The 13,073-nt window shown below is 59.9% G+C and overlaps 1 protein-coding gene across 1 annotated transcript; it reads left to right on the top strand.

Moving 5' to 3' along the window:
- The first annotated feature begins 7,517 nt into the window (after window positions 1-7,517).
- Window positions 7,518-13,067, top strand: PRSS56 (serine protease 56). The gene is made up of 13 exons (XM_037063571.1): window positions 7,518-8,035; window positions 8,640-8,747; window positions 9,134-9,187; window positions 9,302-9,494; window positions 9,842-9,941; window positions 10,030-10,189; window positions 10,426-10,568; window positions 10,811-10,973; window positions 11,172-11,348; window positions 11,439-11,591; window positions 11,670-11,732; window positions 12,073-12,179; window positions 12,550-13,067. Exons 1-13 carry the CDS (start codon window positions 7,918-7,920, stop codon window positions 12,919-12,921), a joined length of 1,911 nt encoding a protein of 636 aa, XP_036919466.1. The 5' UTR covers window positions 7,518-7,917; the 3' UTR covers window positions 12,922-13,067.
- Window positions 13,068-13,073: the final 6 nt, after the last annotated feature.

Below are 13,073 nucleotides of genomic sequence, written 5' to 3'. Positions count from 1 at the left end.
ATTTAACCAACTCCCTCCACCCTCCATGCTCCCTCACCGCCCCGCCCCGTGCGTTGCCCTCTAGGAGAAAAAGAAATCACTTAAATATTAGTTTTTAAAAATTTTTTGGTAGAAAATACATCCTAATGATTCAAAAATAAAAAGCCTTCCTGCTCCCCTGTCCCCATCCCCTGATTCCTGCCCCCGTCCACATACCCCCAAGGCCACTTTTAGTAACTTCCTGTGTTGTTTTCTAAAGAAAACAAAAATCTGTGCCCCTTCATTTTTCTCCTTTCTTATGTAAAGAGCAGCATACCCTGTACACTGCTCCACATACTGTTTTCACTAAATCTGTCTGACACTTGTTTCGTAAACAAAGTCCGTGTTCCTTTTCCCCCGCTGCACAGTATTCCATTCTGTGGCTGTACACTGTTGAGCTCAGCCCTTTCTTAATGAATAACCTCAGCCCTTTCTCAGCCGCCCATCCTGTTCCTCTGGCACTGACAACCTCACAGTGAACATCTTTGCATGTCCGTCATTTCGCCGACGTGTTTTTGCACAGACCAGTAGGATGAAGTGTCCTGAGGGGCAGCGCTGGTCACAGAATGGGAGTGTTTGTAATTCGGGCAGGTGTTGCCAATTGCCCTGCGTGGGGCTTGAACCCCGGGGCACGCCCCCAGCGGGGATGAGACTCAGCAGCTGTGGCAGCAGAGCGTAGCGCTCAGCTTCTGGGTTTTCCGATAAATCCGATTGTACTCAGTGCCCCCAGGAGGTCCACCTTGACCTCCGGACTGGAACACACTGCCTGTGTCACCCCAGAACTAATAATGATTTATGTGTTATGTCATTATTATTTCTCCAGCATTTGCCTGCTCCAGCCTACACACTCCACGCAGGCAGGGGCTGCACCCAGGGACTGCATGGGCACATCAGAGATGGTGAATACCCTCTCGTTAGCTCAGACAACCCCCTGGGTGCCCTGCACCCTTGCAGGTGCTTTGCCTGGGCGGCCCAGCTGTGCCTCACCACCCCCTTAGGAGGGAGGCCCTGGAGCTAGCTCATTGAACAGAGGAGGAGGCTGAGGCTCAGAGATGGGAGGTGATTTGCTCAAGGACTCACAGCTGGCCAAGACGGAAATCCTTTCTCCTTAGCCCCTGTTGCTCCTCCTGAGACCCCGGCCTTGCTTCCCTATCTGGCTCTTGGGGACCCCCAGTTGCCAGAAGCAGTGAGGCCCAGGTCAGGGGCACTCCCAGATCAAGATTGGCCACCTGCTGTGATGGGAAGCCAAGCCGGGGACTGGCCCTGAGTCCCCAGGGGCCTGGTTAGCTTGTAGGCTCAGACCCCCGCTTTGGTGGCATCGCCAGGGCCACAGTGACTCCCGCAGCTGTGCAGTGGCCAGAGCCTCTTCCCAGAGGCCCCACGGCTGTGCTGGCTTTGTGCCCGGCTGTCACTCTGTTCCCCAGAGACTCTTTGTGGCGGCTGCCTGCCTCCCTGTCTCCCGTTAATCATGTCTGTGCAGGATTTATTTTCTCCAGCAATTTATTTCAGCAAATGCAATCGGGGTGTGCCCGCAGGTGGGCAGGGCGCTCTGCTGCTGCCAGAGTCACGGAGGCTGGCTTCACTGTCAGGCTGACAGGCACGACTTGCCTGCGACCCCATGACAGAAAGCAGGCCTGGCAGAGCCCTGGGGTGGGACGCCAGGGAGCCCAGGGATCAGCCCCTTCCCGCATCGCCACGACCTCAGGGACCCAAGCAGCCTGGAGGGCCCAGTTTGCCCCACTTTCTTTTGGAGGCATTGCTGCCCACCCCCCCAAGCTAGATGACTAAGGTGGGGGGGGGCATCCTCAGCCGGCAGCAGGCACTCAGAGGCCTTTTCCAAAGACCAGGCGGTGGCTCTGTTCAGTTGTCTGGTCTGGGGAAGGAGGGGATGCTCCCTCCCACACCCCCTCCTGCCTGGCACTGCTGCGCAACCCAGCCCTCGTCCCCACAGAGGGAAACCATCAACTAATTCCAACTCTGCCACCCACATCACCAAACCCACAACAAGTGTCCTCCTCCCTGGGGTTCCCTTTGGTCCCTTTGTCACCCTGGGCCCCTGTCTCTGGGCTGGCAGCAGGACACAGCCCCAGGGCCGGGACAGGAGCAGGGAGCTGCTCGGCCGAGATTTCAGGGCCTGAGTCAGTGTCCCTGGTTATCTGTCCACTTCTAGGCCTTGGAAGCAGGAAGGAAAGGGCTGTGGGCACTGGAGGGCAGGGGCTGTCCATCTGGGCCTGCCACTCCCCCGAGCCCTTCAGCTGCCTCCCACCCCTACAGCGTCCCCAGGGGCCCAGGTTCTAGCCCATGGGCACCTGCTTCCTCTTTTAGAGAACTCAGCCTGTGCCCTCCCCACTCAGCCTGGCTGCCTCTAATGCTGCAGATAATTTCTGCTGTCGCAAAGCCATTACCCTGAAAACAGGCTACATGTGTGCGTGTGTGTAGGGGAGGAGGTGGCTGCTGGCAGGCCAAGCGCCTTGTTTATGCCTCGCTCAGTGCCACGGTTGCCTTGGGGGATATAGTGGCTGCGTCCTCCACTCCCTTGCCTTTGGTTCCCCCTGTCCCCCTGCCCTGGTCTTTGGCCTCTTCTGCCCACAACCCGACCTCCCCTCCCCCGACCCCGTGATGGGGCTTGGAGCTCGGGGCAGAGAGCGGACATGCCGAGCTGAGCAATCCCTGGGGGTCTGTGCACTCCCCCTTCTACTCTGTGATTGGCAGCTGGGCTCCGAAAGGGTGGCCGAGGTGCCCCGAGGTGGCCTCCCAGCCCTCAGGGATCCTGAGAGGTAAAGCTGCCTGGGGGTGCGGCATGGAGGCTGGAGAAACTTGGGTGGCATCCACGTCCCGTTGCTCCTCTTCCCCCTCGCTCCATCCCCTCAGGGCCCCGCTCTCCCACCCTCTGCTTTGTTTGACGTTTGCAGACCCCCACCTCCAGCCCCGGGTGCCATCATAACCCTTGCTCCTCAACGCTCCTGCCTTGGCGCAGCCACTCTCCCCAGGGGCAAGGCGAACCCTCCTCCCTTTCTAGAAGAAACTTTGACCTTTGTGTTCCTGAAAACCCTGGCAGGGTACCCAGTCTGGGAGTATCTGCGGATTCAGGAGGCGGGGCTGGACAGAGGTCAAAGGTGTGCTTCCGCCACAGGCAGCCTTTCTTTCAATCTCTGCGCTGCCATGTTCTAGTGATGCGGTCTCAGCCGTCCCAACCTCTCTGGCCTCAACGGCCTCCTCTGCAAAGTTGGTTTGCTACACCTGTCTCCAGTGGTTACCGTAAAGGTTTATACTACATGGGATTGTAATGCATGGAGCCACGCAACGTTGCCTATATTTAACCAGTTTTTGACATTAATATTCATCGGGTGACATATCGCGTCAACAGGCTTTGTATTGTTGATTTGGTTCCTTGTCGAGGCCCTGCACATTTCTTTCAGACTCTTCAGGTTTCGCATTTGTACAAATGCTACCTGCTGGCTTTAAAGAATTCGAGCAACATGGGAAAGCACAAAGAAGACAGTAAAAAGTGAAACAAAATGACACTAAATCTCCCTATGGGAAGTAGCCGTGATTAATGCATAACCAGCACTTCCAGAAATCTCTTCTGCACTGATGCAGATAGAAGCTTAGGGAGATAAATTGATAGAAATATCGCCATAAGGAGGGATCCAATTGAATATTTTAACCATAATTTATTAAACCTAATTTGTTTTAACAAAAGAAAATAAAGGGAAGGAACACCGGCGGAAACCGCAGCCCCCGCGCACATCTCTTCATTAGGACAACACTGTTTTCTGGAAAGATCATTTTGTGCTAACAAAAAGGTCTGAAAGCAAGAAGAATAAAAAACATTGCTTAGGGAGGACCTGGCATGTAGAAGGAGGAGAAATCTGAATATTACGGTACAAATGGAAGGCGTTACATTGGCAGGTCTCAGAGACACCGCTGACAGCAGGGTGACAAGGGAAGGGAAGACACACGGAGAGGGGTAGAGACCGGCCGGGTCTCGAAGTGGTTTGCCTTCTTGGGATCACAAGGTCGGACAGCGACATTCAAATGCGGTGCATGTTCAGCTTAAAAGGTTTTGCCTGGACACGCCCTTCTTCCCCAAAGGTGTCCATCATGCTTCTATAGGAAGAGAGTCAGAACCTCCAATGTGTTGTAAATATTGTAAATACCAATATATATATTTGTATAAAGCTGTTTCGGTGCTCTTCAGAATCATTTGAGGGAAAGAATGTCCATTTCCTGTGGTTCAACCTACGAATGAAACACCCAGCCTGGTGCTCACCCTGGCAGCTCTTGGGCGAGTCTCCCTTCCATTGGCCTTTGCCCATCCTCTGGGGGGCGGGGCTGGGAGGTCAGGGTGGTTTGGAATGATGGAGGGACAAACACAGCCATGACTTGGAGGGGCCCGAGGAAGAAAGAGAGAAAGGTCCTTGCCCGAAGGACAGTACAGAGACCTGGAAGGCAGTTTCTCTCTCCGGCTGGCAAGTGCCTGGGCATGCGCTCCCTGTCTCCAGAAGCTCGGGGTGTCCCACCCTCCTCCTCGAATCCCAGAGAGTGCCCCGTGCTGGTAGGGAGGCCGCAGGCCGGCTCACCCACAGCTGCCTCCTGACCTGAGTCCGCTGGGTGATGAAAAAGTCTAAGGTTCTTTCCCTCCCTCCTCCCTGAAGTGGGAGGTTGCAGCTGAGACTTGGACTCCACCTGCAGGAGGGATCAAGGTGCAGCCAATGAGTCCTGGGAGGACTAGGGCAGAAAGGTCAGCCAATGGCAGACAGGGCCAGCTTCCCTCCTAGGCAGGAGCCTGGAGGGGAGGCAGAGCATCCAGAGGCTGCCGATGTCACTACCGGTCCCTGGAGCCCCTTCTGCATCCCTCCAGCACTCTGACAGCCACCCTGACAGCCAGCCACACACCCTGAAAAACTGGGGAGGCCAAGAGGAAAGAATATGGGAACGACAGAGGAGGGGAGGCCCCAGCTCTGCCGCCTGAGGCTGGGTGGCCACATTCCAAGCAATGGGCTGGTACCTAAAGCCCCCTGCCCACCCCCCCACCCCCGCCCAGTGTCGCTTCTCCCCTGGGCTGCCGCAGGCAGGTTGAGGTTGACTGCGGGGGCAGGGGGGTGGGGGGGGGAACAGGGATTCTGCCCGGAAGCAGGAAGATCGCTGCTCCTAGTGCTGATCGCCGCTGCCTTCCTTTGTTTGACCAACAGTGTATCGGGCTCTGTCCTAGGTGCTGGGGACAGACAGGGAGGAGACAGAAAGCCCTGTTCCACTACAGCTGGCACACGACACATGTCCAAGCTCACACTGCCAAGGGCTCTCGTCCCCTTTGCTGGGGACTCTCCACGTGTCGGGATATAGATTTAAGATGATGTGATTTCTCCAGGCACTGCCCAACCAGCTGGTGAGGCTTCTCTCCCACTGGAAGGGGCAGCTTCCTTCCCAGTGTGTGGCCAGATCTGAGCCTCCCCTACCCACCAGGTTGGAACCTTCTCCTGACCAGGGTCCATTGAAACTCCGGTCTCTTGCTTGCTGCAAAGCCCTCTTCCTTCCCTGGGCCCAGCTTGAGTTTAAGAAGGGCATGTGGGGAGGGTCTCCCCTAACCCTCCATTCTTTGGTAGGGAAAGAGGAAAGGGCACCTGCCCTTGGCTTGCCTGGGCCAGGGCGCCCCAGAATCTCAGCCAGAGCCCGTCCCTGCACCAGCTCCTTTTCTGTCACCAGAAGAAATGCCAGGGGGCCAACCTGCCCCCCAAGAAAGGGTCCCTTGGGCCAGCCGTTAGGGCACATGACCCCTATACACTCAGCAAGACCCCACCCTCAGTTTAATGCTCGGCTGCCACTGTCTTTAAATTCGTAATTGTCAAACAAGGGGCCCCACATTTTCGTTTGCCCTGGGAACCCCGAAAATTACATGGCCGGTCCTGCCGGCCAGACTGGTGCAAGGCATTCCCTCCACCTTCTCTGCTTTCCAGGTCCCCTGCCTTGGCGGCTCTCTCATGAAACCACAGCTGGCTGTGCTTTGGACACTTCCTCACACCTCTGTTGGTGCTTCACAAACAGGCCTGGTGAGCTAACACCCTCCCTGGCCGGGATTTGGAGATTACAGATGAACAGTTATACCCTATCTAGGTACCCTCTCTATCCAGGAGAGATACTCTGACGAGTGCAATACTCTCTGACTTGCTGACCTGCACTCACGAGAGTCCGCGCCCAGGCAGTGTGATGTCGCCGGGGAGGGGACCACCACACCTCCTCCCTGGGGAGGGTGTGTGTGACGTTTGCTGATGAATCCTGAGACCTGGCTGTCCAGGGAACGGAGTGCTGGTCTGTGGTGTTTGCTGACCTCCATGCCGTCAGTTCGTGGCTGAGTTGGAGCTACCAACATGATGTCACCAAACACAAACTTGGGAAGGGATGCCAATAATTGTCTCGCGGTACGAGCGGACTCCAGTGAACCATGGGATGAAGGGCAACCTCCAGGGGAGTTCTGAGGGGTGGGCAGCCCTTTGTGGTCAGTGCCAAGAGAGCTGGGGAACCAAAACGATAGGCATCTCGGCGATCATGGGGGAAGGGAATTCTGGGTGGCGGGGGGGGGGAAGGGGCTGGGCCCATTCTCTGCTGCCAGTGGTGTGGACGGGAGAGGCTGGAGAAGCCGCTGGATCTGGCTGACCTATCTGTGCTGCTCACTCGTCACCTCTGCAGGTTGGGGCTCTGACTTATAGAGTGGGGCAGGTTCTCATTCGAGGCTTGTCTGCCTGTGCAGAAGGAGCAAGGGCTGGAGAGAAGAGGATGGTCTGCTACCGGGGAGATATCGTAACAGAATCCACTCTGGGGAAGGGCCAGGCCGGCCAAAGCCACCCTGGAGTCACCAGCATGAACTGGGTGCAGGATTCTTTTCTTGGCCCCACGACATTTTGTGGGGCAGAGGATACCTCCCCTCTGTCCCCAGGTGGGGACTCGGTCCCAGAAGAGCTGTCCATTTGTGGCCCTTCCCGTGAGACTCCAGAAGATTCCCTCTGCCCAGTCAGGGTCACGGCAACAGAGAACAATGCTGGGCAGGAGGAGCAGGCCCCACCCGGGGGCAGGGGGTCTGGGAGAGCGTCAGAAGCTGCTGGGGCCTCTCCTCCCCAAACTGGGCCACTGGCGGGGCCTTTCATCTCCCGCCTTCCTCTCTGGGCCACTCCAGGGTCCGCCTGCCTCTGCTTCTTCCCACCCCACTACCCCCAGTACAGCAATTATGGCACTAATTGGGACGCTTTGATCATCTTTAGAAACAGCCACATTGGGGAGGGACACTGCCAAGCAATTAGGGGCAGAGGAGCTTGGCACTCCGGCACCTAGTCAAGGGGCTGGGGCTGCCGAGGACCCTCAGACACTCCCTGCCCTCCTCTCTCCGAGTGTGTCTGCCCCCAGCACAGCTGTGAACTCTTCAGGGACATAAGGCAAATGGGAAACCCCTCCCCCATCTGAGCCCTGGAGATAGGGCCAGCCCCTGCCCATCAGCGCCCCTTCTCCTGGCCCCCAGCCCAACTGTCAGCTCTTCTGGGCTGGCCAGGCCCCTTTGATGGAGCCGCAGAAACAAGGGCTCCTTTGACAGAAGGGGGGGCCTCAGAGCCGGGTGCTGAGGCTTCAAAGGTGAGGGTCGAGCCCACTACCCCGTGCCCTCTCTCAGCCCCGGCCCCTCCTGGTTCCCCGCCAGTCTGCCCTCTATATAGCCCCCCCAAGGCCCATTCCCCTGTGGACTCTGGGAGCTACGGGCCAGGTGAGGGATGACCAAGGGCAGCAGTAACTTTGATTAAGAGGATCAGGTGGTTCAGGGACAAGAATTCAGTGCCCAGGGACAGAAAGGCAAGCACCACAGCATAAGCGCCTGGAGGGTGGACCCCCAAGGGGAAACAGGACAGGGTCAGGTCAATGCCCCGGCTTCTGGTCACCATGCTGCTGGCTGTGCTGCTGCTGCTGTCCCTTCCAGGCCCCCCGTCTGCCCACGGGTACCCATCGTACATGCGCCTGCCCCCCAGCACCCTGCAAGGTGAGCCGGGCTGGTCTGAGGGAGCAGCCAAGGAGGGAGGGGCAGAGAGGAAGTGGGTTCCGGGTAGAGGAACGTGAGTTTACCACCTGCATTCACAAGGGCCTTCGGCTTCTTCCTTCCATGCTGCCAGGAGAAGGGGCCAGGGACACAGGCTAGAAGAGGGAGGGAGGAGATGAGGACGGAAGGAGACAGGAGCCCACCAGGGCTGCATTAGGGCCCAGAGCATCCCCTTGGTTTTCTGGACCAAAGGCAGGTGATCCAACCACAGTCATTTTGTATCAGTAAGTCTTCTGAGTTCTGTGGTATCTGCACCTTCAGGGAGCTGTTTTTCCTTCAAGGTTTTTAAGGAAAGACCCTAATCAAAGCTTCCAGCCCAGCTCGGTTAAATTTCAGAGCTATCTTGGCCTGGGAATCCAGAACCATCAGCTCTGAGTGCTGGGCCCTGGGGCCCGGGGCCTCTGTCTCCCCCCATTCCACCCCAGTGCTCCAGGAGTCCAGCCTGTTACCCTACGGTTCTCCCAAGGCAGGGCTCAGGGCTGGGGCTAAGAGGACAAGACGTTGACTCTTCCCCAGCCATGCATGGCTATTCTCCATGTCCCAGCAGCTTTGTCAGCCCAGGGGACAAAGGCATTGCAGGCGGCCCAGAGGAGCGCCCGGCGGGCAGTGAATCTAGTCGCGATGGAGATCCAGCATAGATTGCATAAGTGCCAGGGCTGCGCTGACCACACGACCCCTTGCGCCGGTGAGCTTGCCCGTACTGCTGGGGCCTGTTCTCCGGTTGCCCCTTCCCCTCCATTCAGACTTGACTCCCTCCTGGAGACAGAGACTGGGCGGGGCCAAAATCGGGACAATGCTTATGGATGTCTCTCCAAGTGAAAAGGGTATGGCACTCGCGGTGCAATTAGTGCAAGGGCAGCGAGCAGGAGCAGTCTGGGCTCGTCTGCTGGCCACTGAGAGGTCCGCGGCTGCTGAAAGAGATGCTGGCTGCTAGGGACGGGGGGAGAGAAGGGGAGCCCAGGCAGAGAAGGCTGGGCCCAGCTCCGGGTGGAGGAAGGTGGGAGGGTGGCAGTGAAGCTCAAAGGGTCTATTTCTCAGCAGGTCCTGGGCGCCCCAGGCCTCAGGCCCCCCTGCTCCAGGATCCACCTGAGCCAGGTGAGGCTGAAAAAGTTTCAAAGGGAAGGGCTGGGAGGAGGTGGACCCTGGAAGAGGCTGGATGGTGAAAACCGCCTGGACTTGTCTCTCACGACAGCGGTTCCACCTTTCTAGGGCAGTGTGGCGAGAGGCGTCGGGGCCCCCCAGTCAATGTGACTCTGGCCCGGGGCCGCATTGTGGGCGGCAGCGCGGCGCCGCCTGGGGCCTGGCCCTGGCTGGTGAGGCTGCAGCTCAACGGGCAGCCTCTGTGTGGCGGTGTCCTGGTGGCGGCGTCCTGGGTGCTCACAGCTGCGCACTGCTTCGTGGGGTAGGTCGGACCCCCAGGCTCCTGCCCAGTCCGGTTCCCACCCCAGGGTCCGACTCCTCCCGGATCTCTGGGTGAGCGACACGCGCGAGGGCCGGTCTCTGCTGCCCCCTGGCGGCGGCGGCCCGCTCCTCAGCTCCTCGGCTCCCCGGCCCGCGGGCTCGTGTTCGGCCCGGGGGCTGCAGCGGCCTCTCCCAGGCGCGCCTTCCCTCCCGTAAGGCGGGGAAACGGCTCGGCGGACGGCCTCGCTGTCTGGTGACCCTGGGCGCAGCCCCTGGGCAGAGAGCAGGGTCTCCCGGGTACTTCGCTGCACCCTTGTCCCGAGTTACCTCCCAACTTTCGACCCGCAGCGCCCCGAACGAGCTTCTGTGGACGGTGATGCTGGCCGAGGGGCCCCGGGGCGAGCAGCGGAAGGAAGTGCAGGTGAACCGCATCTTGCCCCACCCTAAGGTGAGAAGGCGGCCCCCAGGACCCTAGAGCTGGGAACAGCATCTTCCCCCCACACCTTGCTGACACTGCGTCGCCACTCCCATCCTAGTTTGACCCGCGGACCTTCCACAACGACCTTGCCCTGGTGCAATTGTGGACGCCCGTGAGCCCCGCAGGGGCGGCGCGCCCCGTGTGCCTGCCCCAGGGACCCCGGGAGCCCCCCGCCGGCACCGCCTGCGCCATCGCAGGCTGGGGGGCTCTCTTCGAAGGTACCGGCAGGACCGGACCTAGGCAAGCCGAGCATGTGCCTGGGAAGAATGGGGGCTGGGGTGGTGGAGTTTGGGGAGGTGGGCGAGCAAGGAATAGGACCTACACCCAGCTCTCTTCGCAAAATGCTGCCGGATCTCGCAAAGGGGAGGGACTCAGGGGACACAGTGGGAAAGGGGACCCTGGGAGCGGAGCCCTTGCCCCCCAGGCCTGAGTTTCTTCCACTGCTTCCCTGTAGATGGGCCTGAGGCAGAGGCGGTCAGGGAGGCCCACGTGCCCCTGCTCAGCGCCGACACCTGCAGGAGGGCCCTGGGGCCCGGGCTGCACCCCAGCACCATGCTTTGTGCCGGCTATCTGGCCGGGGGCATCGACTCATGCCAGGTATGAGCCCCAGTTGATCATGGGGCACTAGATGGGCCACTCTCCAGGCACGGGACAGCCTACTTTCCTTCTAGGTCAGGTTGTCACTCTGAGCCTCGATGTCCTCATGACTAAAGTGGGTACAAAAGTGGCGACCCCAGTAGAGCTCAGAGCTGCTTTATCCTGCCAGGTATAAGGCTGGCATATGGGGGGTGCGGGGGCAGGTCGATGCAGTGCCCTCTCTCTCGGCTCATCCCCTGCAGGGTGACTCTGGAGGCCCCCTCACCTGTTCTGAGCCTGACCCCCACCCCAGGGAGATCCTGTATGGAGTCACCTCGTGGGGGGATGGATGTGGGGAGCCAGGGAAGCCTGGGGTCTACACCCGTGTGGCCGTTTTCAAGGACTGGCTCCAGGAGCAGATGAGTGGTGAGTGCTGGATTCCCATTGCCCCCTCGGCAGAGTGTCCCGCTGTGCAACGCGCCCAATCTGGTTTCCATCCCGCCTACCCTCAGCCCTCTTCTGCCTTCCGGTAAGGCCGTCTATCTCCAGGTCTGGGCTTCCGGGGCTAGGGCTCAAAACGAGGGTGGAGGGAGCGGGTGAATTGGACCCAGCCGCTCTCCGCAGCGGCCCCCTCCAGCCGCGAGCCCAGCTGCAGGGAGGTTCTGGCCTGGGAACCTCCCGAGGAGCCACTAGCAGACGCCGTCCAGCCCTGCGCTTTCTACGCCCACCTGTGCAGGGGACCCGAGAGCGTGTGTGCGCCCCTAGCGCATCAGCAGTGCCTGCAGCGCCGACAACGATGCGGTCTGTCTCGTTCCCGGGGCTGGGGCTGGGCCTGGGAGCAGGGGCCTGGCCCAGGTCTGACCTCCAACCGCACCCTTGTCCTGCCCACAGAGCTGCGCTCGCTGGCCCACACGCTGCTGGAGCTGCTGCGGGGTGCCCAGGAGCTGATCGGCCCGCGTCCGGGGATGCCACACCTGGCTCGCCCCGCTCGTTCGCTCCAGGAGCTTCCTAGGCACCCCACCCGAGAGCAGCGGCTGCACCCAGGTACCCCAAGTCCTCTCGGCTCAGCCCCTTCCCACCCCTGTTCGAGCAAAGCTTTCCCCTGATCCTTTGATTCCTCAGGGTCACCGGCTGCAGACGCCCAGTTGCCGAAGCGGAAGCCGGAGCAGCGCGGAGAAGCGCTCGGTAACTACGCCGCCTGTCGGCCATCGCTAGAGTAACAGGCTGAAAGCTGGCAGAGGCCTGGAGAGTCTGGGATCTGCACTGGGAAGCAGATCCCTGATGGGGCAAGGGGCAGACCCCACCCCCTCTTCCCCGAAGCAAGGGCATGATTCTGGCGCTACTTGTGGCTTCGGGCCTCATCAGTGTCAGGAAATGCTCGGCTCTGTGTTACCACTTCACCTCTCTGAGCCTCAGTTTCTCCATCCAGGGCTTGAGAAGCTGCCCCCTGGGAGGTGGTCCTGAGGTTCTGATGGGAACCACTCCACTCCCCTCACTCCCTGCGGGTGTCTCTCCTTCCCTGCAGATTGTCCCGGCCTGGAGCCCCTGCGACAGAGGTTGGCCACCCTCCAGGACACCCACGCCTGGATCCTGCAGGTTCCCTCTGAGCGCCTGGCCATGGACTTTCAGGAGGTAGTTGACCAGGCTTCTCCGGCTCCTTCACAGGGGCCTCTGAAGGCGAACCTGGGTCAGCCCTGACTGGTAGGGGACAGAGGGGAACCCTCCTCACCAGGAAGGAGGACCTTCTCCTGCAGCCTGGGGGGTGGGGAGCAGAGTCCAAGTGGAAGGGGCAGCTGGCTGTGAGCTGGGACACTGGGTGGGTGTGAAGGTGTGGTGGGGAGGGGAGGGGGGAGGAGATGGGCTCGTGGGGGTTAACAAGTGAGCAGGGAGCGTGCAGGGGTAAGGAAGTGGGTGGGGTGGGGGTGGGTGAGAGCTTGGAGGGCCAGGAGGAGGTGACCAAAAGTAGGGTTGTGGATCCCTAAGTGTCCTCCTCCGTCCGCAGGTCCTGGCGGATCTGGGCTCCAAGACCATAACAGGCCTCTTCCAAGCCTGGGTTCGGGCAGGCTTGGGGGGCCAGCATGTGGTCTTCGGTGGCCTGGTGGGCCTGGAGCCAGCCACCCTGGCTCGAAGTCTTCCCCGGTTGCTGGTGCAGGCCCTGCAGGCCTTCCGCTTGGCTGCTCAGGCCAAGGAGCCCAGGAGCTCAGCCCAAGGAGCCCAGACAGGGGCAGAGCAGAGCCGAGGGCTGGTGGGGAAGGACCACCACCCGCCTGGCCCTCAGCTTCCGGAAGCCAGGCAGCCACGAGTCACGTCTGAGCCCCTAGCGCCTGGTCAGGACCTACTGCTGCCAGGGGCTGGGCATGTTCGGGGAGCATGATGACAAACTGCCCCAGCTGGTCTGATGTGTGAGGTGGGGGTGGGGGGGTCCGGGCCCCATATGTCTTACCAGATGTGTCATCAGAAACCGCAGCTGCTTTAATAAATGTTATTTATGGTGTAATCGGAGACAACTCTGGAGCTTTCTTGGGG

This window comes from Sturnira hondurensis, unplaced genomic scaffold, assembly GCF_014824575.4.
Source record: "Sturnira hondurensis isolate 20B ecotype Veracruz unplaced genomic scaffold, ASM1482457v3 Scaffold0014615, whole genome shotgun sequence".
Lineage (NCBI taxonomy): Eukaryota > Metazoa > Chordata > Mammalia > Chiroptera > Phyllostomidae > Sturnira > Sturnira hondurensis.
Note: the sequence above shows the minus strand (reverse complement) of the source record. Positions and strands in the feature narration are given on the sequence as shown.

Excerpts from the sequence above, each read along its gene's own strand:
- PRSS56 (XM_037063571.1), top strand. The coding sequence starts at position 7,918 with ATGCCCCGGCTTCTGGTCACCATGCTGCTGGCTGTGCTGCTGCTGCTG. Across the intron at positions 9,188-9,301 it reads CCAGGATCCACCTGAGCCAG|GGCAGTGTGGCGAGAGGCGT; the intron begins GTGAGGCTGAAA and ends CCACCTTTCTAG. Across the intron at positions 9,942-10,029 it reads GCATCTTGCCCCACCCTAAG|TTTGACCCGCGGACCTTCCA; the intron begins GTGAGAAGGCGG and ends CTCCCATCCTAG.